This window comes from Buteo buteo, chromosome 15 (genome assembly GCF_964188355.1).
Source record: "Buteo buteo chromosome 15, bButBut1.hap1.1, whole genome shotgun sequence".
Classification (NCBI taxonomy): domain Eukaryota; kingdom Metazoa; phylum Chordata; class Aves; order Accipitriformes; family Accipitridae; genus Buteo; species Buteo buteo.
Window position 1 is genome coordinate 8,013,461 of NC_134185.1, and position 27,361 is coordinate 8,040,821.

The window sequence follows — 27,361 nt, forward strand, 5'->3', positions numbered from 1 at the left end:
CACTGATGATTCTGTGAAGAAGTTCAGACTGTTAAACTTCCCATGACTGTAGTGTCTAAATTAACAAACTTTCAACAGGGTCCATCAGAAAGCAAATCAGAAGTACTGTGCAGAACTACAAAGTACCTATCACCGAATAACAATATGGACTTTCCTTCTCATTAGGCTACAAGTTTTGTTACAGCCCTCTGCCTTCCATCACCAAAAGCAGAGAATTAGTTTAAATTTTCCTCCAAAACTAAGTTCATGATGCAGAGAACAGCTTCCTCTTATTTGGCTGTAGCAAGCCTATCACAAGAGCACAGGTGGCATTCATCTCAATGCAGGTCTTAACTACTGCTCTAGTTAGCATATAGGGTTTCGGTGATCAATCTTCAATTTTTAAGTATAGAGAGGCTTGGCTTCTTTTCTGTTTTAATTAAAAAAGGCAACTGGAGATTTCTTCCCAAAGAATAAATAGAACGCTAGGTCAGGCAACAGTCATTTATTTATTGACTTAAACAAGCAAAAGATATCCTCAGACATAATGGCCACCACTTGAGCAATACAAATCAATGTTACTGAAGAACAGGGAACATCTTTTCTCTCACCCCTCCCATCCCAGAAGTAACAATAGAAATACCAGGGCCCCTAGAGAAAAGAGAAGGAGAAAAATTATAAAAGGTGCTTAGAATGAGCTGCAGAATTGAAACATGGACACTAAAAAAATCATTAGCTAATCTACCATATCACCACAATCACCTCAAAAATAACTTTCATTGTTCCATTTCTACCAGGTACCAAATATATAGCGCTGTTTAACAGCGATTTCAATGTATTAACAACTGTCCTCAGCTGAAGCAGAACAGCAATTACTATTTATATTAAATTTGAGGCTGCAGATAGAAAGAAAGGTTTCCACAGAGTACGATGCAAATGAATGAAAAGAGCGTGGGGGAGAAACAAAGCTACTTTTAAGTTACTGTACGTCCCTATCAATCAAGCAATTCATTCTGTATTGATAGCTCGTTACAGACACAATATCCTGATAGAGTATGGCAACTCTACTCACCCTGTGACAGCATATCTGAAGAATGTATCTATGAAGAATGTATCTATAAGTCCCTTAAGTTGTGGGCCACAGAAAATCCCAGCCTCCTACTCCTGTGTGGGTATTTTTTAATCAGACATCAGCAAAAAAGCAAACAGACTGCATGCAAAACAATTGTTGCCAAATCATGTAGTCTTCCTTGTAACAGTTGAAAATATGAGTAAGGCATTCCTCAGATCTAGAGAAAACATTAGGAGGCTGTAGTTTTGCAGGCAAGGAGACCTTTTATTTTAATCCATTAAAAGAACCCAAAATAGTCAGCAGGTGGCCACATCTATCCATGTTTCATTAAAATCACATAAACCCTAAGTACAAAAGCACCACTGATTATTGCTCTAGAAAAACTGCATGAAAAATTCAAATACGCACAGTAAAAACATCACCATATGCACAAGACTTAATTTCTTAAAGCAAGTGTATGGAATGCTGATCCAATTTTACACATACCTTGCAATATTAAGTTGATATTTATATTACTTGGCAACAATGGGAATTTCTAAAAGCACTGTTATGAGAAGGGAAATGTTCATATACAGTTTAATATGTCAACTATCATAGTCCTAAAAAAATTAGCATTTACAAAATACTTGATAAAAATATCTTTTAAAAGTTGTCCAAGAGGTACATAAAATCAACCCAAAATTTTCATGATATTTCATTCATTCTTGTCACCTACAGATTCAGTTTTCTGAGCCTGCGGAGAAGAAAGAAATAAATTAATTACTATAGTAAATTGCCATTACATACCTAAACACCCCAACTACCCTTACTCCTTCGACTTCTTATTTGCAACAGCTCAGTTTCAAGCCTATGTCCATATTACATTTACACAAACGAAACAGGTACATTCACACACTTCTCTTAAATTATCGGTCCCAGCTTTTCAAAAGCAATACAAGCCTTACCTGTCAGCTTCCATTGTTCACACTGAAAAGCACCACACTACTATCTGTTTCTATTCACTGCACACATGCTGAATGCTCTACCGTACCCTTAACTTTCACTGTTTCAATCTGCCCTTTTACTGACAGTGTGCTGGGTGGGGCACCTCTGGATGTTGAAACACTAACAGTTGAGCGAGAGATGCGAATCTGCAATAACATTATGGGCAATAAAAAGAAACATTATGAACATGCTATCAATGTCTGAAAGGCTGAATAATTAAAAAAACACTGATTCAATCAGCAGGAGGTATGTGTGGAAAGTACCTCTTCAGCTTTATTGTCACCATTTTCAGATGGTGTAGTACCTTCCTTTGCAGCTTCTTGCTTTTCATCCTTCTTCCCTTTAGCACCTTTGTTGGCCTTTGTCCCAGGTTCCTTCTGACAGAAGATTAAAAACATGGACATAGACATTGTATGAGTAGCCAGCACCCTACATCTTTACCCAAAAACCTTCATATGAACTGAAAAGCAAATCTTGGCAAGCTACATGTGCTGGACTGAAACAGAAAACCAGCTAAAGACTACCTGGAAAAATGTATATCCACAACAGTCATATAGAGACTCTCAAAATTTCTAGAAAATGCTGATGTCTGCTTCATTATTGTTTCTGCTAGTTTACAGGGATACAAAACCCCCTCAAACTACTTTGGTAGAGCTGAACTGTATTATACAGAGGTATATACAAGATATCTGTATGAAAAAATCCAGTTACAGTATATTGAAAGCTTATTCAGCCAAGCACAAACAACACAGTTTGTGTAACAGCACCACACTTTCGATTAACATGAAATATTAAATTAGATTTAAAAAATTAAGCATTTTTGTTGGCTGTCCTTTTGTTGGTTTGATAACATGTGATGCTCATTCCATGTCAATGAAAGAACCAACCAATCCACAGGGGAAGCAAACACTGATAAAATTCCATCTGCAGCAACACAAAGCAGAGAATTTATCAAAAGGAACTATGCTAACAGCTACAGTTTCATTTGGAGATTTGCTCTTAAACAATTCCTATGATGAAATCTACTTTTTTTTTAATCTTTGCTCTATGTACATATTTACATTTATCATCTAAGACTAGTAGAGACATAGGTTAAGGATTTTAAGGGCAATGGGATAAAAATTTAATTGGTATTTAACTGACTATTCTACATTAGTATTTAAAGTAGTTCTGATAAACACTGTGGAGAACTTCCATGTTGATCATTTGCTCCAAATTCTCCATGCAAATGGCAATAGTAGCTGTGAACAGGGATATTAAGGTCAGTCCCCCTTCCTTAACTACCTTTCCCCAGGGATCCCCAATACAGGAGTGGGGCAGTGAGGAGGGAGTGCCAGTACTCCTAGTTCCAGGGCAGCCTGAATTACTCCTTTCACACTTCAGCTTCAGCATTACACAGCAGTTGTGGTGCTTAACTGAGAGGCTTATTGGTGGTGTGAGTATAGCCCTAACTCTGCACCTACGAAAGAACAAGCTAAGGACTTGACTTAGTAAATCCATGATCTGCAAGCTTTTAACACTTAAAAATTATCTCAAATCCATACCATCTTTGGTTTTTTACTAGCAGGTTCAGAGCACACACTTGCTGTTTTCTGTTTAGGAGACCAAGATTAACATACTCTTTAAAATGCGATCCAGTTAAGAGTTTGGAAAAAAGCAGATTACTGTATTAAAAAGTTACTTAGAATAATGTTGTAAAGGATTCGAGTTGCCTGAAATGAGCAGTTTAGACTGACTCCATAACACCTAGCTCATTTCACAACATGTACACGAAGCTATAGAAGCTACCATATTCCCTTCTTTATTAATACTGGTTTTAGGAGGGGAGCAGGATGGACTCGGCAAGACTTTATTGGTAATTTCATTTGATAAATCATATGTGTTCAAAGTCATAGAGTTTTACTTTTACACATGGACTTTGTATCCTGATACTTGCCCAACTGAGATACCAATAAAAGGACTTGAAAAATTTAAGCATGAGGAGTGCTAGACTCAGTTTCCAGCATGTTTTTTTTCCAATGAAGCAATTGCTCTTGTTTAACATTGCTCTTGGGCACAAATAAATCTACAGTTTCTGAAGTACGTGATTTATATGCAGAAATCCTGAAAAGGTATTTCAGACGCTAATAAGATTTTAATTTGACTGTAACTGGCCTAGAAAACCCAAACCATTCAATTTAAATATACTTAATTTCACCTTTAATTCTAATTGTGCATTCTCAGCAACAGCCAGGCTTCAAGAACAGATAAGAGTTTCTCACTATGAAATGAAGTACTGCCCTTCTAGACAAGGCAACAGGATGGCACAGAGTGATCTCAAATCCTATTGTAGAAATTGCTAGGTTTCAGGTAGACCTTACTCAACCAAACCTGTACATTTCAGGAAAGGTATAGGAAAGGTAAATATTCTTCTTAAACTAGGAATTCACTACAAACTAACATGGTCTGCATATCAAACAGGCAAGACGTTTTGTTTGGGCCAGTAATGAGGCCAGGAAGGGGTGGAACAGAAAGAAAAGAATGATCTAATTTGTTTTTTTTCCGGGGGCGGGGGGGGGGGGAGCAGCAGCAGGGAGCTGCAGGGAGGGCAGGGGAGCCCATGCCTCACAAAAACGCTGTGAATTGAACTGTTTGCAATGCAAAGAAGAAGTATACTTGCTTACTATTGGCTACAGTGATGGCAACTAAAAAGAAGAGTATTTACCTTCGTGGTTTTCCTTGGTTTGGGTTCAGGTTTTGGCGGAGCAGGTTTCTATAAAACATTTTTAGTTGCACAATGTGTTAGACATTACCAGAATCCAGGCAGCCACCTCCACACCCCAGCTTCCCCCCACCCCACACCTTCCCTTACTTCCTGCTCATTAGTATGCATCTAGAAAAAAGACTGAAAAACCTTAATGCACAAAAATGCACCTCATCACTATACACACCCATTTTCATTAGCTCACTCATCCAGCAGTCAAAGCAATTTGGGGGTCATTCTAAGAGTGAAATGTGGAGATTAGTAGTCACTAAAAAAAAAATTAGAAAAAAAAAAAAGATACGTTCTAACAGAGAAGAGGAACTAAAACTCAATACTAGTAGTGGCATCAAATTAAGTCCTTAAAGGACTGCTCTTTCTCCTTCCCAGAGACGTAGCTGCATTTCCACAACTAACATCAGCCTGTAAAACGATACGAAGTCATACTGCACGTAACAGACAGTGTTGCACTGAGGTGGGGAAATACATCTTTTGTCAGAACAACCTGAAACCTGAAAACCTGAAACCAAGAAAACACAGATAACTTTAGCTCTAGAGTTCTTAAACATCTGTCGGCAAGAATAAAAACTGAATCAAGCAAAATATAACAAACCTGTTTGGTCTGAGAAACCATATGTGCCTAGAAAAGTATATACCAAGAGCTGTTACACATACTTACAGCTGACAATCTTGCTGATCGTCTTGTGGGCTGAGAAAGAAAAAAAAGGAGAAAACACTTTTATAGGCTCACAGCAAACAGTATCCAAAGCAACAAAACATCAGTCATTTCATGGTGACAGCATAAAACATGCCCCTACCAAAATACATCTCTATTGCCAAACACAATTCCCATCTTCCTCACCTTGGATGATTTTAAAGGGACAAATTTTAAATTTTAAAGGGACAAAGTGATGTGAAAATCAGTAATAAAAACCATTCAGGAATTATAACATCTAAATCTCCATATGGTTAAATTTTTTTTTCTTCCTCTATTATACAAGTATTTCCAAGTCCCTTGCTGCTCTATGAAAGGTGCACAAATACAGCAAGCTTGACTACCTGTGCACAGGACACTGAACCTTTCTCATAAATACTTAGAATGATGTTTCTATAACCTAGCAGATGCTGCTTGTAATAGCGGGTAAAAATACCATCTAATTAACAGCAGAATAAAGTTAACATCCTTCCCTAGAGGATATCAGTGTGCTGCAATTTCAAAACATGAAACTAAGTCCTTGCACTTCCTCAGTTCCCTGCACACTCCATCCAGTCCATGATAGTCCAGGTGCACAAAGACAGCTGCAGGATGAGAGGGAGAAATTACTTCTTCTATTTAAACACCATTCTCAAAACGAAAGAAGAAAGTCAGGTTATTCTGCTTTCCTCCACTTTTATCACTTCAACACATCATCCTTATTAAATTTTATTTCACTCTGTTCTTTGTGATAAATTTATTACTGAAGATGAATTAAGTCTTAGAAATAGTTGTAAGCTCATTAGTTTGTTCACAATATTTTTCTATTCATTAAAACAGATGAACCCATGATCCAGTTACACAGCATGGTTATCAGAGTTAAAGTCTGGTCTATGTCATAAAACTGGAATCACACTTGTAGCCAAAATAAAGGGACAACTCAACTGCAACAAATATCCAATGTAACACAGCTTAAAATGTGAATCAAAAATATCTTCTTAATTACATATTAAGCATTTAAGTTGAGCTGAAAAAACATGGCTCCACACATCTTGCAACAGGAAAAAGCTGTCGTTAATATCTGAGGAATGCAGTAATTTGTATTCATTGGAGCCATTTAACTATTCTTAGTGGAAAGCAGTAGTGAATAGTTCAGGTCTGCGTCCAGCAAATAGAAGTCTTGTCAAAAAACACCTGAAGATATTTTCAGCTATCAAATATTTATGCATCATTAACAAAAAAAAAAAAAGGCAAATCTCTTTTCTTGGCAATTTAATATATCAACTGCTTGTTAAGCAGCCTAGCACTATTTTACAACAGGTTAAATAAAGCATTTCACTTGGTCAGGTAATCAAAGAACTCCTAACTCAAGGCATCTTCTTTTACAAATCTGTTTTCTTAACTGATAATTTCTATCCCTCAGCATTTGGGCATAGGAATGTTATGCTAGCTCTACTTTTTAAAAGATAATATGGTGTTTTAGATAAATTATAATTCCCTCCCATAATCCCCAACTGTTCCTGTTCCACGACTGGTTTCACAGAAGGCTTGTATTGCCATAAGAAAGACAGCATAAACCCTCAGTTCCTTAAAAATGCCTGATGGGTAGGTCATTTTAATTCTCATTCAGAGTTTGTATGTATTTCATGTTATCTGATTATAAGGGAGGAACTGCAGTGAAGTCAGCAAAGGTCACATTTTAGCGTGCTTTTGCAACCCTTGTCCCCCTCCAAACAGCTGTACTAACCCTGAAACTAGCAGCTCACCCAACGGTCTATTTGGCACTGCCCCACTAGCAAACATCTTTGGAAAGAGTCTATGAAACAGAGCAGACACAGAACAACGCTTTGCACTTTTCTACTGCACCAGCTTCTGGCAATCTACAGTTGCGAACTTTCCAGATAGATATTAGATATAGAACTAGATATTATACCCACATCATGTGTTTAATAGTCCCTGTGGCTCATTTTTTCCATAAATTGGAATTTCTCTATAAATTTGTCTAATAACCTAGTGAACCCATTTATACGTTCAGTTTCCATAACATCCTGTGATGATGCAATGAGTTCCATAATAGGATTATGCACTGTGTGGAAAACAAAAAGCAAAACCTTCCCCTTCTGTTGCTTTTCCTTTAAACGTCTTGCCTCTTACTTTCACTAGATTCCTTTCATTTTCAGGTTACATGAGTAATAATTCCCTGACTGCCTTTCTCTGTGTTACTGATGATTTTATCATGCCTCCATTATATAAAAAGTCAAGAATCCTAGAAAATTCGGACTGTTTGGGGGTTTGGGGTTTTTTTTTCGGTTTTGGTTTGGGGTTTTTTTGTTGTTTTTTTTTTAAGCTGCATTCTCTGTTTGCTGTACTATACTTGGTGTCCTTCTCATTCTATCACGGCCTTTTTAAGGAAGAGTCAGGAGAACTTCATTTAGTAGTCCCACACCTGGGTGCACAACAAATTAATCTTGTGATACACTGATGTTTCACACTTTGTCTTCTAGTATTTTTTCCTATATTCTATATTCCTATTACCTTTTGTTTAGAAGAACTGACATTTTCTAGTAACTATTCACAGTGATTTTGCAGTCTCTACCCAATTAACAGTTGATTTGATGACCATCACTGTCTTCCCCTCCCCATGTATTAATTTGCATTTCTCCATATTGAATTTGTGTTGGTATTTTATCACCTAGTTATCAGTGACGTAACAGCCTTCTCAGTCTCTCTCACTTGACTACCCTGACAATTGTTCATAAACTTCAGCAAACTTTGTCATTTTTCCAGTACCTCTTCTAGATGATTAATGAATATATTCAGCAGCACAAGCCCAAACACAAATCCTTCCAATACTCCACTGATAATTCTCCTCCATTATGAAAGTTAACTACTACTTCCCTACTCTCTTATAATATCTTTACCTGTTACCAATTCTTAGGAAGATCTATCCTTTAATCTATGCTAGCTTAGTTTAAGAACCTGCTTGGGGAGCCTTATCAAAAAGTGTTCTTTACATGCAAGTCAACTATATCAACTGGCATACTATCATTCTTACACCTGTTGACTTCTACGGAGAACTCAACTGCCTGAAGTATGACTTCTCTCTGCCAAACTAACGTTGACTCTCCCATTATACATTTGTCTCCATCTACTCTTTGTTTTTTCTTTTTTTTTTTTTTTTAAACTACTTTTGCAAGTTAGACTCACAGACTTTATCTTCCAGAAGAATCCCTTATCTAAAGTCCTGGAAGCATTTCATCACCTTCAGTTACTCTGGTACTGAGGCCAATGCAAGCAGTAAATTGCATACTGCACTTAACAGTTTGGCAATTGCTGGTGAATACTGTCTAGTTCTCACTCACACTCAATTAAAGAATGTCCTCCAGACTCTACACCCATGAGAAAAGACTCCACTGTGAGAACCTCCCTAAGAATTCTCCCTAGCAGGAGTTTCATTACCATTTTTCAGCTTCACATTTGCCATGCTGGAGGGTTTGTGCCTTTCCTCATTATTTCCCATCAACACAAAAAACACCTTTCAAGAATAATAAAATTTCCCTTATTTTGCTATTAAGCCATTCTGAGCTTTGGTGGGGTTTTGTTGGTTGGGGTTTTTTTTTGGGGGGGGGGGGGTGCTTTTGAAAAATAAATACACATTTACACATTTCTGGAAGCCTCTAGCATGGTACACCACAAAGCCTCTCTGCCACCTGAAACCACTAAAATTTTAGCTGCTCCTTTTAATAGGCTCTCATTTTTAATAAAATTTCCTTTCTTGGTATCAAATCTTACCATAGCAGAGTTTATTTGCACTTACATTCCTGCAAGAACGATGAACCTGAATATATTACAGTCATAATTACAGAATAGTTCTCTGATAACTGTCTTTTTTAACTAGCTCCTACATACTACCAAGGACCAAATAAAGAACCAATTATCCTTTCACTGGTCCTTTGATTTGTTCCTCCAGGAAGCAAGCATTTATAGTTTTAACTTTTTTGTCTTTGTAATGCCATCCCATGCCTTTTACCAAATCTCTGAAGGGTAACTGAAATCTCCATCAACACTGTTTCTGTCCTCAGAGCCTCTCTGATCTCCCTTAACATCCCATTGCCACTTCTATTATTGTGGTCAGATGACACCTGGCACAACTTCTACACTATATACTTCCCATTTACACATGGCTTGGCAATCCATAAAAGATTCTGCTGTACTTGTTGATACAATTAATCTAGAAAAATATTAAAGACACGTAACAGAAAGCCATTCTACCACTAATGCAATTTAGCTCTCAACCCTGTATAATTTGTGCCGTGGCATCACAGCCTCCCAACAAATTTCTGAGCTGCTCATTTTATCAGTGTCCTCATTTAGAGCCAGATAGTCCAAGTTGCCCAGATTTAGATTTGCGGCTTTTGAATTCTGGCTCAACTGTTTTCACAGGCATGAATTAAACAGGGCTTTATTTCTCAACACTGCTTTCTACCTTTTCAGATGCAAACTTTTATGGCTTCTGTGCTAGCCCCCCATCCAGATAGGGAGCTCTGACTTCATCCTATGTGCTCTAAGGAACTTGCCAGTTTCCGCTCAGATGTTTAATTTAAAATAATTCAGAAGATCTCCTCAGTGCCATCCACATAGGTCTCTTGGTTCAGACTGAAGCCACTCTTCCTACAGAAGTTCCACCTATTCCAAGAGCTCCCACAGTCTCTAATCTAATTCTACAACTATTTTCCTCATCCGCACACTAAGAGCTACAGGTGTATCTACTGAGACTATCTTAATGTTGTGGGTTTTTTTCTGTAGCATCAACAGCCACTATTATCTCACCTTGACTGAAGACTACTCTAAGAGCCCTCATATTTCAGAGTCAGCGGGCTCTCCCCAGAGAGCCTGTGTATTTCTGTAAGCTTTTTGGTTTTTTTTCTTTATTGTAGCAATCAGGTCTCAGATTTTTAGGGAAAAAAACTTTCATTTTTCTGGCTCTTGACGACATAATATTTAAACTTGGACAGGGAAAAACATTCATTGAGAGCAAAGGAGATTATATTTTTACTATGATTTAGTCAGCCTTTTCATACTTTATGAAGAAGAAACTAATTTGTCTTCTAGGAAATTCCATAGGAAGATACTGAGGTATCAAAATCTATTCCTCTCAGACCTCCTTTCTACTCCACCTGTTTCTTTCAGGAGCTTATTGTAAACAATACTATTGTTTGAAATATTTTGACATTTCCACTGTACCATCTTTTTCTGCCAGAGCAACAACCAACTTCTCAATTCAGAAAGTGTAAAATTTCATTAGACTGTTTTTCCTGTTCAAATGTGCTCAAAGATTTACAAGAACAACAATTAATTGTTAATTCATTTGAATATTCACCTATTCTTTTCAAGGTCCTGATTTAACTTTGCCTGCCACAAGTGATGACAACCTAAGAAAATGAATCCTCAGAATTCTCTACCTGTTTTTTAAATTTTCATTAAGGGCTGTGACACACTAGCAAACTTTACTGTAAAGGTCAAGGTATCGCCAGCTATATCCTTGCCTTCTCTGACAGAAGTTACTGCGCCCTTAAATTCAGACAAAGAAAACACACAATTATGTCAGCTGCTCCAGTTTACAGCCTGGTATCTTAATTCAAGACACCCTTCCATCATTAATAGTTTTGAAGTAGACTGGCTGAGGTGTGTGCATTAACCCTCTTCTGCCAACCCGCTAGAGACTGTTGCCACAAGATCCACCAGAGCTTGTCTATCAAAGCCCTAAGTGTTTCTGAAATTTATTTTGTGTACTACTAAGTTGTATGAATCCTCAGTGCACCAAAACCAAATTATGCCAGATAAGCTACAAATGTAGTTTACTGTCATTATTCCCTCTGAAAACACCTCACTAGAAGTGCCAAAGCAAGGCAGTCTTCTGATATGCAAGACTGCAGATCTCCAGTTAAATAATTACATGCCACAATAAATTAAAAAAAAAAATAAAATACACTTGCCTCTTGTTTAGTTACTTTTGCTGCATCCTTGCCTTCAGCACCCTCTGGAGACTGAAAGAAAATATTAAGTCAGTGTTTTTATTACAGACTTAAAAGCATCCAGGCAACAGCAAAACAAAGAGTATGGTGAAGATTCTTCTTTCTATACATTGCACCAGTTTAAAGCAGCCTGGCAAATGTACAGTAGTATTTACAAGCAGCATTGTACCAAAGCCATTCTAGATTTTCCAAGCAAGAACACAAGGACTGATCATCACCAGGTACATACATATCATATCACGCAGCATCCCTCGGTGGTCCCTCTAGCCAATTAGCTAAAGCATCCACAGGCTCCAGTGGGAGCTCCATCTAATCAGCAGTTGGTAGCACAACTGGACTGGAAATCTTAGGTTTGCTCTACTAGGGCTTTTGAAATCCCTGAGAAATTTAACACCTTTCTTCCCAAACATGAACTTAACTAGTAATGAGATGTGATAAGATGAACCAAAAAAGCACAGCATTACTGAGATGAGTGATTTCTTTACCTCATTTACTCCTTTTGTGCCTTAGGCTCACTCAGCTGGAAGCTTTAACAGTATCTTTCCCTCATCTCCTCCATCAGAACAGCAAAAATCAGTAAAACACCAAGACATTGACAGGAAAGCTAGGGACAAACATGTTTCTTCACAAGAGCAAAGTATCAGCCCGACCACCTCTAACACTGGTCTTCCAGAGGTACTAGAGAAATGTTAGTTTAACCACCCAAGGCGGGGGGGAGGAGGGGGAGAAGAGGGGGCAATCAAGCTTCTGCCTTTTGTTTACAACTCAAGATGTATTACTTCACATTTTGCAAATGACTGGGTTTCCACCTAGGAGCAAGCAATTCCTGGAAAAACAGCAAGGAGCAGCAGCAGTTAAAGAACTGCAAGAACGGCATGTGTTTCAAAAAGGCATTTAACAGGCAGCAGAGAAGGCAATTTGGTTGCTGTTTCTTTTTTCAGTCAGTAAAGGAGCAGGCTAGTTATCTTTTCCTTTGTCTTTCGATTTCAACCCTAACCCAAACCTCCCCCCAGATTTTGAGACGGAATGTCTCGGAGTTAGACATGGTTTGGAGCAGAGAAAAAGACCAGCTAGTTCGCAGCAGTTGACCGCTGCCTTCTCCTGGCATTGGGCTCTAACAGACTTACAGAGAGACACTCTTCAACCCCCCCGCCAGAGAATAAAACGTGCCTTTGTTACTGTGTGCTCTCCTGACAGAAAGGAAGCATGCCACAAAAGCAGCCGGTTTAAAAAAAGCCGAGGACTGATCATCTAAGTAGCTAGAAAACAGCAGGAAGTTAAGCGGCACTGCGCAGCGTAGAGCAACTCGGAATAGCAACCGAGTCAGGCATCCAAAATGGAGCCTGACTGCTCCCTACGCTGCTGCAGCCTCACCAGCCGCCTGCAGGATTGTTTCAGGTTTGCATTCTTAAAAGCCTTTCAGTTTGGTTACTAAAGAGTTGCTACAGCTTGATGGAGCGATGCTGGGAGCATCAAAAGGCATAAGGAAAACAAAACCAAGCAGTTCCATGATCCCTGTCAGTAACGCCGTCTTATTTCCTACAACTTCCCTCGTCAGCTCACGATAGGTACAAGCTCTGGGTATAGCTTCTCCGTAGTCCACAAATTCGTAACATCTGTTTCTCCTGTATGAATTTTCTCAAGCCTAACAAACTTTGCGCTGCACCCTTTCCCTGGGAGGCAACTCGAATAGCATCCCTCCTGTCCTGGGCACCTATTTATATGGAAGTTCTCTCAGATTTGATATTCTTTTCCTCAGGGTGGCCAAGAGGCTCAAGCCTTAACAGGGGTAGGGACAGAAAGACGGCATGATTCATTTACTTCAGAAGCCAGGCTAAAAAACTCACCGTAAACAAAACGCAGCTGACTGACACTCCACCATCGGGCTGTTTTACCCTGCTTCACTTTTAGGAACCACAGAGCTTTGAAACAGGGCTAAATCATCACAAGATGGCATTGCCCCATGCCAATAGCCTTGCCGTAATTGCCCAGGAGCAAACTCTCACCCTGCAACACTGCGCAGCCAACACACAGTAATCTACCCCATTCTTTTTAGCGGTAGTGAAAGACAAGTCTCCTACACTTCTGATAGACATGGCAGCCTGATTTTAGATGCCAATATTATTGCTTGACAACAGATTTTAAAAACTGCTCATGAGGCTAACTTCAAGGGGGAAAAAAATTATATTGAAATACTCTTAATGCAACCACAACCACTGTATGCTACTGTGATACGTTACACAACATACTTCAATTAACGAATTAGCTCAGCATTCCCTCTCAACTTAGAAAATCCAACAGCAATTCTAAAGGCCACATAACTTTCTCCACGGAGGACATGCACAGTAGTAATCTCAGAGGTGTGAATAAGCAGCAAGGGGTTCTGACACGCTCTCATTTCCATTTCAGACCTGCTCCCTCCTCTCTGCAATCACTACAAGTCCAGGTGTTTGGAGGCTGCGCTCATCCTCCCAGGGCCTTGGCTCCCCAGTATGCTGGCAGAGCTGCGTGGGAGGCCACGTCATGAATAAGGTAATTGATCCAGCTGAAAAATAGCCTGCTGCTTAAACAAATTCATAAACATTATAAATATATATACAAATTATAAATATATAGTCTTCCCTGCTCCAGCAGAATCATTTTACTGCACAGCTGCACAAACAATTGAGCCAGTACAACAGAATGAAGTGGCACGGGGCAGTTGCAAGCAGCCTGGGACTCTTTAAGCTGACACACACCAAAAAAATGTCAGATGTGGCTACAGCATATTTGTTAAAAGAGGAACAGAAACGTATCTTCCCTTCTGTGAGTCCTGCTTAGACATTCCAGTGAGCCCCAGCTGATATGGATCTTCATGCTAGTTTTTGCAGTACTTTCCCCTCTCCCTAGGGACCTGAGAGATTTGTACACAAACAGATTTGAGCCAAGAATGCATGCCACAAGCGGTGACTGTCTGCGCTAGTACCTGAAAGTCACAGGACTTCTATGTAGATACCACCAAAACCTTAAAGTCCTTGTCCCTAACTCTTCCACAAGAACCCACCCCCCACCTTTTGTCCTGGTGACAAATTACTGAAGGACCTCTGGTTTCAAAGCAACAAAGTACTAAGTATAAGTAACCCATCCCCTTGGCATGTTTTTCCACATGATGTAATGCTATGGCTCACTGTATTTCACATGACACCCCAGTCACATTAAAATGCTCCCTGGATACTGTGCCTTGCATCGTAAACTGTCAGGAGCTGGACTGTCCACACTGCAAGTTTTGTGCAGCAAAATCAAAGACCAATGCAAGCACTGAATCACTTGACAAGGGCAGTACTCCAACCTCAGTAATTCTTCAGCTGTACTCCATCATATGCCTGTATTATACTCATAAAGTAGTCCCTATAGGCCTGCTGTGCCTGATAGTGTATGGATGCCTGCAAGAGACAAGATGGATAAAATAAAAAAGCAATTAAGGACAGAAATAATACTGATTTCCCCCCCCGCAATCATAGAGGTACACAGAAGGAAAGAAGCTGACTGGCTAACTCTAAATATGCTTTTGACATTTAAACCAACAGCAAGTTTTAGGTTCAGATGACCACACATTGTGTCATACCTCAATTAGCACTACATATTGGCAATAAGATTGTAAATTAAGCTGTAGCTAAGCTTTGTAAGATCTGTCAAAGCTGCATAATTTTTATACCACAAGATTAAGCTGGAAGGTTGAATACAAGATTCCCTGTGTCTATCAGCAGCCAGCTTTTTTTTTTTATTTGCTTTTCTCCACTTCTTGTTAAGGACAACCTAGAAAATTATTTTGAGAGGATTCAGGGGGAAAAAAAAGGTATGTTAATAGCTGATAGAAAACATTTAAAAAAAAAATCAAAGGAATATTAAAATTGAGCTTGTTTGTATACACAGTTCTTGCATTTCACCAGCTGTGAAGTATACATAAGAGCCAGTGTTTCCACACATCAGGACAATACTGAGGTATCTGCAATGCCAACACCATTACAGAACTTAAGTTGAAAACAGAAACCTAGGTAACTGTTTTATACACAAATTCCTTTTTTTATTGTTCTTAAGGCTGGTTTACCTGGTAGAGATGCACCACAAAAGAAACAAAAAGCTTCAGTTTTTCTAATCAAAACCCTGTGATATAAGCAGGATGTAACGAGAGTACAGTAACACAAAGTAGTGAAGTTATTGATATCTGAGAGATCCAAAGGTACATATTTGAACTTGCAGTGTTCAGCTTTTGGATAAATATTTCATTTGTACTTAAATGAATGGATTGTACTATTATAAAGGAGTACATTAAAAAGCATGAAGAATGAGAATACAAGTATGTGAGAAGTAACACTCAGTACAGAACGTTGCTTATAAAATTAAATAAATGGTCATTCTCTGAAGGATCTTACTACTACCTGAAACTCAACACCTTGGCTCTGATAGGACAGAAGTGAGTCCTTTCATATCCGCGTGAAAAAAAAAAAAAAAACAACAAAAAAGCAGATACCAATTTCATTCTAAGTACCACGTTAAGAAGTTAGAAAGGCAGAAAGCCTTAACCGCCCTAGCACTTGAGTATTCTCTATAGCGTTCACTCCCTTCTTTGCAAGCTGTTTTATTCAGCCACATCTCGATACGCTGCCTGCAACGGGATTTGCCCGTAGATACTTTTCTGGCTCGCTGTTCTAACTGCAATTTCCATGATGTAATGCTTTGGTCATTCCTCCGACAACTGTTTTCAGCAAGCAAAATACGATAAAAGCTTGCAACAAAACCACAGTGCAAGAAAAGATGACATATCCAGTCCTAAGCCTTTTTCAGGGTTTACTGCACTGTTTTCTAAAATTTCTCCTCCACTCATTTCCCTTTGAGTAGAACTCTGCATTAGACTAAATTTAATTCAGTGAACTGTTTCCCCATACATGCTGGATCTTCTAATTATTTGTCTTCAGAGCAGCTTGAATTTTGTGCCAGTTCATAAATGTAATTAAAATGCTGTTTATTTCTTGGTTTAGATTAATTAAGACTACGTGCTGACTAATTTAACACCAACCAACTCCTTCAACACCTTCTAACCATTGTTTCCTCATTTAGCTCCTCAAGCATCTTACTGTTAACCTTTGTTTATAGCTAGTTCTTTGATCTGTTTTCAGCAGATATAACAGTGCCCACTGCCAAGCCAATGTGAATGAACTTTGCAAGTAAAATTAATTCTCCCTAATACAAGCTTTAAGAAATCAGGTATTCTACCTACTACACCCTTTCATTTCTTTCTTCTACCAAGAGCCTAATCCTGGAGGCGGGGGGGGGGGTGTGGTGTGTGTGCATGCCACTAATTTAAAAAACAAGTAATTCTGCCAGAACCACAAGTGAAGTACAGAGTAAATCTAGTTAGTGGCTGGATTTTTTAAATACTTATCCAAAATGATATCTGTCTTGCACTCTTCCAAAAAATCTGAGGGTGGTGGGTTTCTTGTATATACTATATATATATGTACACATATTCTTCACTAAAAAAACCTGAACAACAAGAAAAACCCTGGTTAAATATTTATTCTTTAAATGTATCATATTTTAATCTTTTCTGTTTAGAACTATGACAATGAAATATTATACAATATGTCATTTTTAGAATTTAAATCCCTCCATCTCACATCTATTAAGAGCAGAATATTTAATTTTCTAATTCCTTGGGGGAGAATGTCAAAATCAGAAAAGTTCTGAAAAGACAAACAGTACTTAAAAGTTTGTATTTAAAGAAGACCATTAATATCCCCTGGTATTAATATGCAATTAGGGGAAAAAAATCAGGGAAAACATTTCCTGATCAAAGTCTCCATTTTTGCTTAGAGATTCAAGCCAGAGTGACTGGTTAACATGCACTGCATTTTCAAAGACTATATAAGAAAATAAGAATACAAACTGCTTGGTTATAAACAAAATCAGTAGGTTCAGAAAATGCATTTTATTAAATTCTTTAATTCTTAACTGGTAACTTCTGTGAGCTTTTTGCTCTTCCAGACAATACAGAAGAGACAGAAATCAAGTGAGGCCTGGGGTATTTCTAGATATCCAAAACCAGACAGAATAAATGCTTTTCCAAAAGGGCAAATTCCTTCATTGTAGATTGAGGTTTTGCTATTCCCACTGAAAAGAGGTCAAAGATTGACCAGTATAATTTTAAATGCATTTATATTTGATGGGACATTTTAGAAGTCTCACAACTGGTTTGGCTTTTATTTTTCCTTCCAAGTTTGTCTTCCCTGTAGTCAGTTTTTTGAATATGACATCTACCTATAGCAGAGTAAAGAAATAAGAGCAGTTTCTAGAGGCTCAGATTTAATAAAACAGCATTGTAATTTAAAATTAGACAGGCAGTTCCTTTTTCAGACAGTGAAGTAATCAGCTGCATTTTGAAAAATACAGATCAGCCACAGGAGCAGTGAGCACAGTGCATTTGAAATTTTTCAGTTTCTCCTGAACACCAAACATGAGAATTCAGCTAGGTAGTAGGTAAATTCTTGTCTCAATATTTACTTAACTATTTTAATTCCACCATAAAATAAAAAGGCAGATTCAAAGAACATGATAGATGAAATCCAATCCCCAATAATACTATTTCTCTGACCTTTCAAAGCTGATGCTAGTTCTACAAGTGAGATTAAGCTGATCAACTCCTGCAAGTCTACATACAGAGGCAGTTTTTAAAACCTTGACGATTAGGTTCTGAAGACTGTATCTAAATAGAACTGATCAGATCTGCAAAGCAAACTAGCACAAAGTCCATCTGAAAAAATAGGAAAAAAAATTATTTTATCTACTTAGAGATTAAATTTAGACAACTACTTTCAGTAACAAACGATTCCTGAAAATAGCCACCTCTGACAAAGAAAAGTATTCCAAATGACTGAAAAAAAGGTGTATAATTCCTCCCCTCCCAGAGGGCATAACTGTGATAAAACCACAATAATCTAGAAAAGAACCTTTTTTGTTGTTGTTTCAAGTAACTGGTACTACAGAACATCAAACCTCCAAGATGACGGTAGCAGGCACAACTGGTACAGCGCCTTAGATACACCAACCCTTTACAACCCAGTAATAATTGCAGCTGGGGTTAACAGGAGTATTGCTCTACTACAGCAACCAGAATGGAGAGCTTCATAGACAACCTAAATGCAGCTTCAAGAGAAGGAAAAAGTAAAATGTCTTCAAGAGGGTGCAGGCAGGATAAGGAAGAAATGATGCAGCAGAGATAAAGGATGTTTTCCTACTACAAATAGAGCACTGACACCTCTCCTCAACTCCGCTTGAGAGGAACAAAACACTGCACAGGTAAAAATGTTGTTAGACACTGGATTGCCAACTATGGAAGCACTCTCTCCTACTACTAACTTGGGTAGCATTAGGATAACAGAGAAAGCTAGGTGGGAAGAGCAAACATACCCAACAGTCCCAACAAAGCCAGTGTTGATGGGAACATATGCAATTTTTTTTTTGTTCAGGCAGATCCCAACTTTCTTAGGGAACACAGCATTTTATATTTGCAGCTTTCACTGTTACCAAGTACACCCACTCTTTACTACAGGAAGACAGGAGCTGTATCTCCAAGTTACAGGAGTAATTAATTGAAAATTGGTAATTTCCAAAGACAGGAAGGGGAAAAAAAACCAAAACAAAACAAAAAACAAACCCAATGCCTTCCCCTGCTCCTCCAATGGTCCAAGGATGCAATTTGACCACTGAGTTGTTCTGATTATTCTAATGAATAAAAGAACACTCCTCTATGTACTCTTAAGTTAGGGACAATCAAAGAAAGACTGGCTAAGACTGCCATCTGATGAATGCCTGGCTGCTGCTAAGAAGAGTTCTGCCCTTCCCCACCTAATCATTCCTGCCAATAAGCCAGCTTAGCTCTTTGTGACAAGGTACGGGAAGCTGCATCAGCAGGCAGGTCTGGCCAAAACCTACCTCAAACACGTGTGACATACCGCAGGTTAAACCACAGTAAGGACAGGAATGAGTGTCTGGAATTGCTTCTTTTCACCTGTACACACCAGCTTGAAATATCTGGTGAACTACTGTCCCAATGGTGAAGTCCCACTCTGCCAATTTTGCTGACAATAAAATTGGTATAAGAGCATCTTACTTCTGCATGCAGCCAGTTCTTCATTCCCAGCTCTACTCCCTATTAACAGGTTACCACACATTCATTGTGCCACTGTGCAGCATCTCTAAATTGGATCAGTAAAATGATCCAGGATTAAAAAAAATAAAATAAAAAAATTCAACAGCACATTCAAACCTGTTAAGTAAATAAGCATTAAGAGGCTCATGGCCTCAAATCTAAGTCCAGCACCTGAAAACACCTCTTTGGCTACTGGACCATGGGATGAATCACTGTGCTACCTTGGTGCAGTTAAAGAACAGAAAATAGATAGTGGCCATTACAATCCTACAAAGTGCTAATTTCCAAGAGAAACCTCTGGATCTGGTTTACTTACACTTTACACAAAAGACAGTATTACAGTCAAGCAAAACTCAACTTCATACAATTTCTCTGAAACAATACACCTCAAAATACACCAGGCCTATACACAGCTACTGCTTGGGTATAAAACAGCAGAGGCAGTGAAGTTTTTCAAGACAGGCAGAAGAAAAGCAGCCTTAAACTAAACAGCATATACCTGCTACATTCCATTTACACACAGGACTTTATTTTTTAACCTTAACAATACTGATACTCTAGAATACAAAATAATATTACCCCCGTCATTGGATTGTTGAACTACTGTATATAAAAAGATTACCTGCCCCTGGTTAGTTTTGAACTCAGAGGTGAAGACTTACAAAGTAGATTGTACTACTGGCTACACCTTATCAGATATCACGCTTTAGTGAGTCAAGGGTGCATTAGGAATTATTTTTAACTGACAATTCAGTCAAAACCTAAGAATTTTTAGGTTGCCCATTCATTAAGTCCAATTGCATTTCAGTGTGATCTAAGAAGAAAATTTATATACATTGTCATCAATTGTTAATAAATGGGTCAGATTTTTACAGACTTGTATAAAATGATCAGAAACATTTTAGATCTATAAATCCTCAGTAAATGAGCTTTTAATCTCCACTACTCTAAAAAATATTCATAGCTAAAATTATACAATTATCTCTTTCTAAGCTATTTTAAAGTGTATCTTTAATATAAAACGTGGACAAATATTTGTTGCATGTACTTAATAGCCCTGTAAACATCATTTACTGTGACATGCCATAGCAGCACTACTCAAGCGTGTTTCCTCTTCAGTGCCACTCAACACTGCTACACTGTATTATATCTAAGAGTACCATGCGCAGATAAAAATTTGTGATCTTTTCTGCTTAATTTTTCTATGAAAGATGTGGATCCTTTGAGTCAGTCTGGTCAACAAATACTTGGAGTAGGCCAACTAAGCAGTTTGCAATTGCTTTAAATACATCAAGGTTTAAAATTCTCAATAGTTACAAATTTAGTACGAGTGGTACAATTTCTAAAAGTGGTAAGTGACAAAACATCCTTTTCCATTGCATTAGAAGACTCCTGCAATCTTTTAAGATGCTCTGACATCTCTGTGCTGTTCGCTCTGGTTGAATGTTAAGTGCATATCAGCGTAACAATCATTTTACCTGTCCCTGCAAAGGATGCCAAAGGTAGAAGTCCACCTGAGGTCTCTGCTGGCACGTTAGGTATGAGTTTGTCAGTCAGGGGTACCTCAGTGACACAGATGGAAAGAAGGTCATCTGCTGCTGCCTAGCCTGTATTCCAGTAGTTACTGAATGGTCTAGGATTGATCTAACAGGAAAAGTGGAAACTACCTTTTCAGAGCTCTGACTTCTGCTCTTAGTCCTCATGTAGCACAGGGAGAAAGGAGGAAACAGCCAACATGGAACACAGCAGCAGTTCAAGTGAAAGTCTGGAGAAAGAACTGGGACAGAATGGGAGTGGGGAGAGGGCAGCAGCCAAGACATCTGGATGTGGTACTAACCCCCTTTCCCCTTCTAGTCTACAATCACCTCCAGAGTGTGAAGTAAAATACAGAACCTCCCCCACTTCTACGTCCCACTGCTAACAGAGTGTGCCCTGCGAGTTGTGTTCTAGGATAAACTGAAGACTGCCTCTGCTACAAGACCAAGAACTTCCAACCTCAGTGATGAAACAAGTTGTTGGGAAGGTGCAGGTCCCCACAACATCACTGGAGCTTTTTTCCTGCCAAGTAGCTTCAAAATGAAAATAACTTTAGCAGAAAAAACACTTATGTTACATATGGTATGTTGAACTGACATGGACTGATACACAGCTGAAGTATCAAAACACGGAAAGGGACATGAAAAAGAGCCAAGCGGCACTTGAGTGTACTTCATACTGCCGCACTATGAACATAAACTCACCTGCTACTCTTTGCACAACATCTACACCTCATTCCACGGACCAAAGAGTGACAGTGGGATCATTCAGAGCCACAGCAAACAGAGCTGTCATCTGCAGGACCCTCAGCTTCGTTAGTTAATTGGTGTTTGATCACATACAAGTTGCTCCAACAAAATTTTAGAGAACCGGTTGTTATTCTAAGTTCCTTAGTCTCTGTGTACACAGCACAAAGCAAGATGACAAATTTGGAGAAGTAGCAACAAATACACCACTTGAGTGCAGGAGGTGTTTATTAGGGGGGAATAAAAAAAATCAGGACAGTCATCTTAACCTGAGAATCCAAGATGAAAGAAAGGAGCAGTCCAACAACGCAGCCGTTTACTTCTGTGCCCCATTTCCCTATCAGCGGATGAGGAACAACATTTCTCTTTGAATATCCATGACACTTGAGAAATGCAAACTCAAGCACGCAGAAGAATTTCACAAAGAGAACTGAGTTTAGGTGCAGACAAAAAAGCCTAAGTAAAATTCAACAACTCTAGGATAGTACATGTAAGAACGTGTATTTAACCCCAAGGATTAGAAAATACATTGATTAGATACCTGGTTGGCAAAACGACTAGCAACATAGGAGTCCCACAGGAAAACTATCATGTGATCATGTAGCTAAACGCACTACCATAGGACAACCCCGAATATGGCACCTTCTAACTTCCACTAAAGCAGCAGCATTCAAAGCAAAATATTCAGAGGGTTTGTTTTTCTGTAGTAACTACAACCAACTAGTCTCTCTGACTTTAAAGAAAGTGAATTTGCATAATGGAACAGGAACCTGCCACAGATGTTCTCTATTACATTTTTACAGCATTGACTGTACTGCAGAAACTAACATTCCTGACTACAAGAAGGCAGCAAATAGCCTATTGAAATGGCTAATTAGACCACAATATTTCTTATTTGCTCTGAAACAACAGCAATATTCAAAGATGTTATAGTTTAAAAAAAAAATTAAGAAGAAAAAGGTGCATTTAGTCCTCACATCTGATTCAACTTCAAGTCTTTTCAAAACAACACATGAGGAGCAGGTCATGTTGCACAGAGTCCTACTGAAGAACAAGTTGGGTCATTTTGGAGTGCAACCCCAACTAACTGACAGGCTCCCCATCCAATACTAGACAAGTCACCAGCTGCCCTATTAATATCCCTCAGAGATGGTGCACATTCCACTTAAAGGGGCAAGTACCGTTCATCCTGATGACGATCACATTAAAGCTGACACACATATGCTTATGCACATGGGTGTATGTGACCGTACCATGATTCTCCTTATCATGAGGTACAGAATGGTTCTTCATCCTTTTATGGCTAACACTGAGATGTTTTTATTGGGGCTGTTTCAAGGTCAAGTAGTTTTCCCAATGTGACCCAAGAGCTAATTCCAGCAAGACAAGCAACAGAACAAAACACCCCAATCCATTTCAAGGCGTTCCTTGCTATCAATACCACAACAAGCATTCTGGTTTATCCCACACTGGCATGCCATTCTTGTGAAAGGCCACGTTCGTACCACAACATGTTATTACAACAGACAAAGGGTGCAGAAGTCTGACAGAAGGAGTCCAGAGTTCAACCCCTTTTTGTTTTAGTACAGTAACCACTTCAACAGACAGAAAGTCCTTCCTTTTTCCTGTGACCATCAAGCAACGAGTAATGGTATCCCAATACCTTAGGCCGCAGACCTCTAGAGAAGGGGAGGCAGTCTACATTTTTTTGTTCGTAATATTCATAATGAACATAAGGCCGGGGACTCAGCAACTGACTTCAGTTTACATAGAGATGAAAAGAAAAGCAAACAAAAAGGACTAGCCAGTTTAGATAACTAAGGCATGTGCAAAAACAAGTACAGGTGGATTCATGCCCTTTCTGCAATATTATTTATTTATTTACTTAGCCCCGCAACTGTGACAATTTCTCATTTTGACTTTTTATGTTTACTTTCTTGTAAAAAGTCTGCTAACAAAGTTTTACAAGTTAGAAATTTTAATAGAAGAACTGACGTAGCTGCACATGATGGTTTTGTCTCCATGTGGAAGCTGACTGGTGTAATTATTCAGCTACTGCTGTATCACTAACTTATCACTCTGTGGATGTTATTCTGGAATAAAATTGACTACTGTAGAATACTTATGGCAATTCCACTTTTCTCAAAAAGCAAAGCCATTAACGACACACTTTTCCTGGAACGATTGCTTCCAAAAACCCATACTTCATATATAATCTTAAAATTTAAATGTTTACCCGTACAGTGCTAAGTAAACTAAAATTTACTGTGCCATTAAAATTCATCTCCATCGCTCTGATCCCATATGCAACATTTCTATTATTTTTTTATAATCTTCTAGAAAAAAGTCATGTTCTCGTAGACTCACTACTTGAAGATAGTTTCTCTTAATAAACATTTCACAATAGACCACAAAAACCTACACAAGCGACTTTACCCCCCTCTTAGGGAGAACAGCCTGAAACACTATCCATAGTGTAAGAACACAGGAAGGCAAAGGGAACAGGGTAGGAAGTTTGCAAGGTTTCCAAAGTTGCAGAGAGTCCTATGGGCACAGGATCGTTTTCAACTTTTTCCTGATGACAAGCAATGGCACCAAAAGAGCAGAAGCGCGCGAGGCCTACACGAAGGTGCAAAGACAGATGAGCAAGGGGAAAAACTGCCCGATGTTCCCTAACTTCAAGCCCAGTTATCCCAATAAAGGCAATCAACCCCACGGTTGTATCCATTTTCAGAACAGGAACCAGGTTCTTAACTATGAATTAAATAATTCAGCAGCGTACTTGACAATGTGATGTTTTGACGCCTCCCGTAAGGAAAGGCCAAGACCGAACACCGAGCTACGTGGAAGTCATCATCTACTGGTAACCGTATTAAAACCGATCCAAGCCCCACGGTGTTTTGGGAGGCCACAGGTGACATTTGGGAAACCCCCAAAAACACAAACTGCTTTGCCTGGGCTGACCCAGTTCAAACCGAAGGGCTGCAGCTATTCTTTCTTGCCGAAGCGGGGGGACCAGTGTCGAGCCTCTCGCCGTGCTCACTCGGCAGAAGGCGGGCGGTTAAGTTCTCTGCCAGGACCTCGGCAGGGCCGGGCCGGGCCGAGCCGAGCCGAGCCGAGCCCACCGCCGGCCGGGCACCTCACAGCGGAGGGGGGGCCGGCTGCCACCCCCCCCTCAGCCTGCCTTCTGCCAGCACCGCAAGCGAAGGCTCCGGCTTCAAGGAGGAAAGAGAGAGGTAGGAAAAAACAAACAACAAACAAACAAACAAAAAAAAACCAAAAAACACCCCCCACAACGCCGAGCCGAAGGGCCGCCTAAGTTTCTCTCCCTTCGGGAAGACGATCTCGCAACCGGCCCCCTGCCCCGAGAGCAAAAAAGAACGGACGGCGGTGGGAGCTGGGGGGTGTCCACGGCCGCGTCTCCCCTCAGCCCCCCGCCGCCATGGCTTCCCCAAGGGGGGGGGGGGGGGGGGGCGGCGGGGTTCGCGCGCGCTCCCTCAGGAGGCGCCGCCCCCGGGGGGGGCCCTGCCCGGATGGGCGCCGGAGTTGGTACATACGGGTCTGCCGCGGGAGGCGAGGAGAAGGGTGTAGTTTGTTTTAAACATGGCTTGCCTCTCCTCCCCTCCTCCTCTTTCCACCTCGGAGCCATCAACCCGGGCACGGCGGGAGGTGGTAGTGGGATCCGGTCGCCCCGGGTGGGGGCTGCCCCCCCCCCCCCACACACACCCCCCACCACCCCCACCCCACGGCGGCGGAGTTTGCAAGGAGGAAACTCCTCCCGCCGGGGGCCAGGGGCGAAGCCGCAGCTGCTGCAGCGCTTCTCCCCGGCGGCGGAGGGAGAGAGAACGAGGAGGAGGAGGAGGTGGTGCGGAGGGGGGGTAGGAGTTGTGGTAGCGACTTCACCCCCCGGGGACGGGGGCGACACCGCCCCGCGCGGCGCCGGGAAAGTAAACAGGGGGCGGCGGCGGCGGCGGGGAGGGGTGGAGGGGGCTTGCAACAGGCAGCAAAATACCCGGGCTCGGGAGCAATCCGCGGGCACCGCAACGGAACGGCGGCGGGGGAGCAGCAGGCGCTCCCCGCGGCCCCTAACGCGCGTTTCGCCCACCGGCCCGCCCCACCCCGGGACCCGCCGCACGCCCCGGGGCGCCTTACCTTTCTCTTCGGCATAATGTCCCTGCTCCGGGCCGCGAAAGTAAAGCGACGAAAAGAAGCTCCGGCAGAAGCGCGGATCCGCCCGGCGCTGGTGGTGCTGGTGGCGGCGGCGGCGGCGACACCGGCGTCGCTGGTGCCCGCAGCTCTGCCCGCGCCCGGTGCCCGCCGCGCCGCCCCGCCGCCCCCGGCGCCCCGGCAGCCCCCACCGCCAGCGCCCGCCTCGCCGACGGGGCGGGCGGAACGGGGCAGCTCCGGCTCCTGATTGGTTCCCTAATTGCGTCGCGCCCCCCTCTCCGGCGGGAGCGGGCTAATCAGGGGCAGCCCGCGCGGGTCAGAGGCCGGGCGCGCGGGCGCGCGCGGGGACCGTTGGGGCGAGCGGCGGCGGCCGCGGCCGCGGGCCCTGTGAGGAGGGAGCGGAGGCGGCGGCGGGTTCGGCCGCCCGGCGCCCTCGGGGGGCGGCGGGAGCGGGGGTGGTGTGGATGTGGGGGTGCCGCTTGAGGCCTGGCGTCAGGTACCGCGTCCCGCCCTGCCGAGGTTCTTCGTTAAAGGGTTGGGAAGGCGAAGCGGAGGTCCCGGCGCGAGCGGCATCCGCTCGAAGAAACGACGGTGCCCGTCGTAACGGCTGAATTATTTCAACCTGTTTAAATTTCCCTTCATTTTCTCCTCCCCCTGGTTCCGGTTTCTCCTCCTCGGGTGAAATCCGCCGCAGCCTTTCCCCATCGCGACCGTTCTCCCTGCTCAGACCCGGGGGTTTATTTTGCCGTGTAAATGCGTTCATCCCCCCCCTCCTTCAAATGTGAGGAAGCCGTTTTTTCAAGTCTCCTCTTCCCATACCCTGTTGAGTCACTAGCGAGGCAAACCGGTGCTGCTGAGAGAAACGCTCCATTACAAGGTGGTGTAGGCAGTTCTTCAGTGAAGTCGGAATGCCAGCAAATACCTTTTTTCCAAAATTTTCGTGAGAAAAAGAAAAACAATTGACTCCTTATCAGTTCGAAACTAAATGATCCCTCTTGAGCACCTGCAGAAGCAGCAGAGCTGAAAGCAGAGGTTTGCCAAGGGGTTGGTCACCTGCCTTTTAGCCAGGAGCTAAGCACTTGGGATGCCACAAGGATGTGGCGGCAGCTATAAGGCCTGATTTTCCCCGTTACCTGAGGGTATTTCAACTCATACCTCTTGTTCTCCCGTAACATTATTTTGGCAACAAACTACAGCATCTCTGATGTCGGAGAACTTAG

At 41.2% G+C, this 27,361-nt stretch overlaps 1 protein-coding gene across 4 annotated transcripts; it reads right to left on the reverse strand.

The window, feature by feature from the left end:
- Positions 1-469: 469 nt before the first annotated feature.
- On the reverse strand, positions 470-26,347 carry HMGN3 (high mobility group nucleosomal binding domain 3). 4 transcript variants are annotated; one of them, XR_012653027.1, is made up of 7 exons: positions 26,127-26,347; positions 11,466-11,516; positions 5,455-5,484; positions 4,740-4,787; positions 2,299-2,412; positions 1,052-2,181; positions 470-630 (listed from the first exon to the last, which is right to left on the reverse strand). XR_012653027.1 is itself a non-coding variant. In XM_075046481.1 (7 exons), the coding sequence occupies exons 1-7, from the start codon at positions 26,139-26,141 to the stop codon at positions 1,771-1,773; spliced, it is 372 nt and encodes a 123-aa protein (XP_074902582.1). In that variant the 5' UTR covers positions 26,142-26,347; the 3' UTR covers positions 470-1,770. The 4 variants fall into 4 exon arrangements, 3 of the variants coding, with proteins under 3 accessions (XP_074902582.1, XP_074902581.1, XP_074902583.1); XM_075046481.1 differs by having other exon boundaries at positions 470-1,784; positions 2,082-2,181; XM_075046480.1 differs by having other exon boundaries at positions 470-2,181.
- Positions 26,348-27,361: the final 1,014 nt, after the last annotated feature.

Excerpts from the sequence above, each read along its gene's own strand:
- HMGN3 (XM_075046480.1), bottom strand. Across the intron at positions 4,788-5,454 it reads GATCAGCAAGATTGTCAGCT|AAACCTGCTCCGCCAAAACC; the intron begins GTAAGTATGTGT and ends AATGTTTTATAG. Across the intron at positions 2,182-2,298 it reads GTGACAATAAAGCTGAAGAG|ATTCGCATCTCTCGCTCAAC; the intron begins GTACTTTCCACA and ends ATGTTATTGCAG.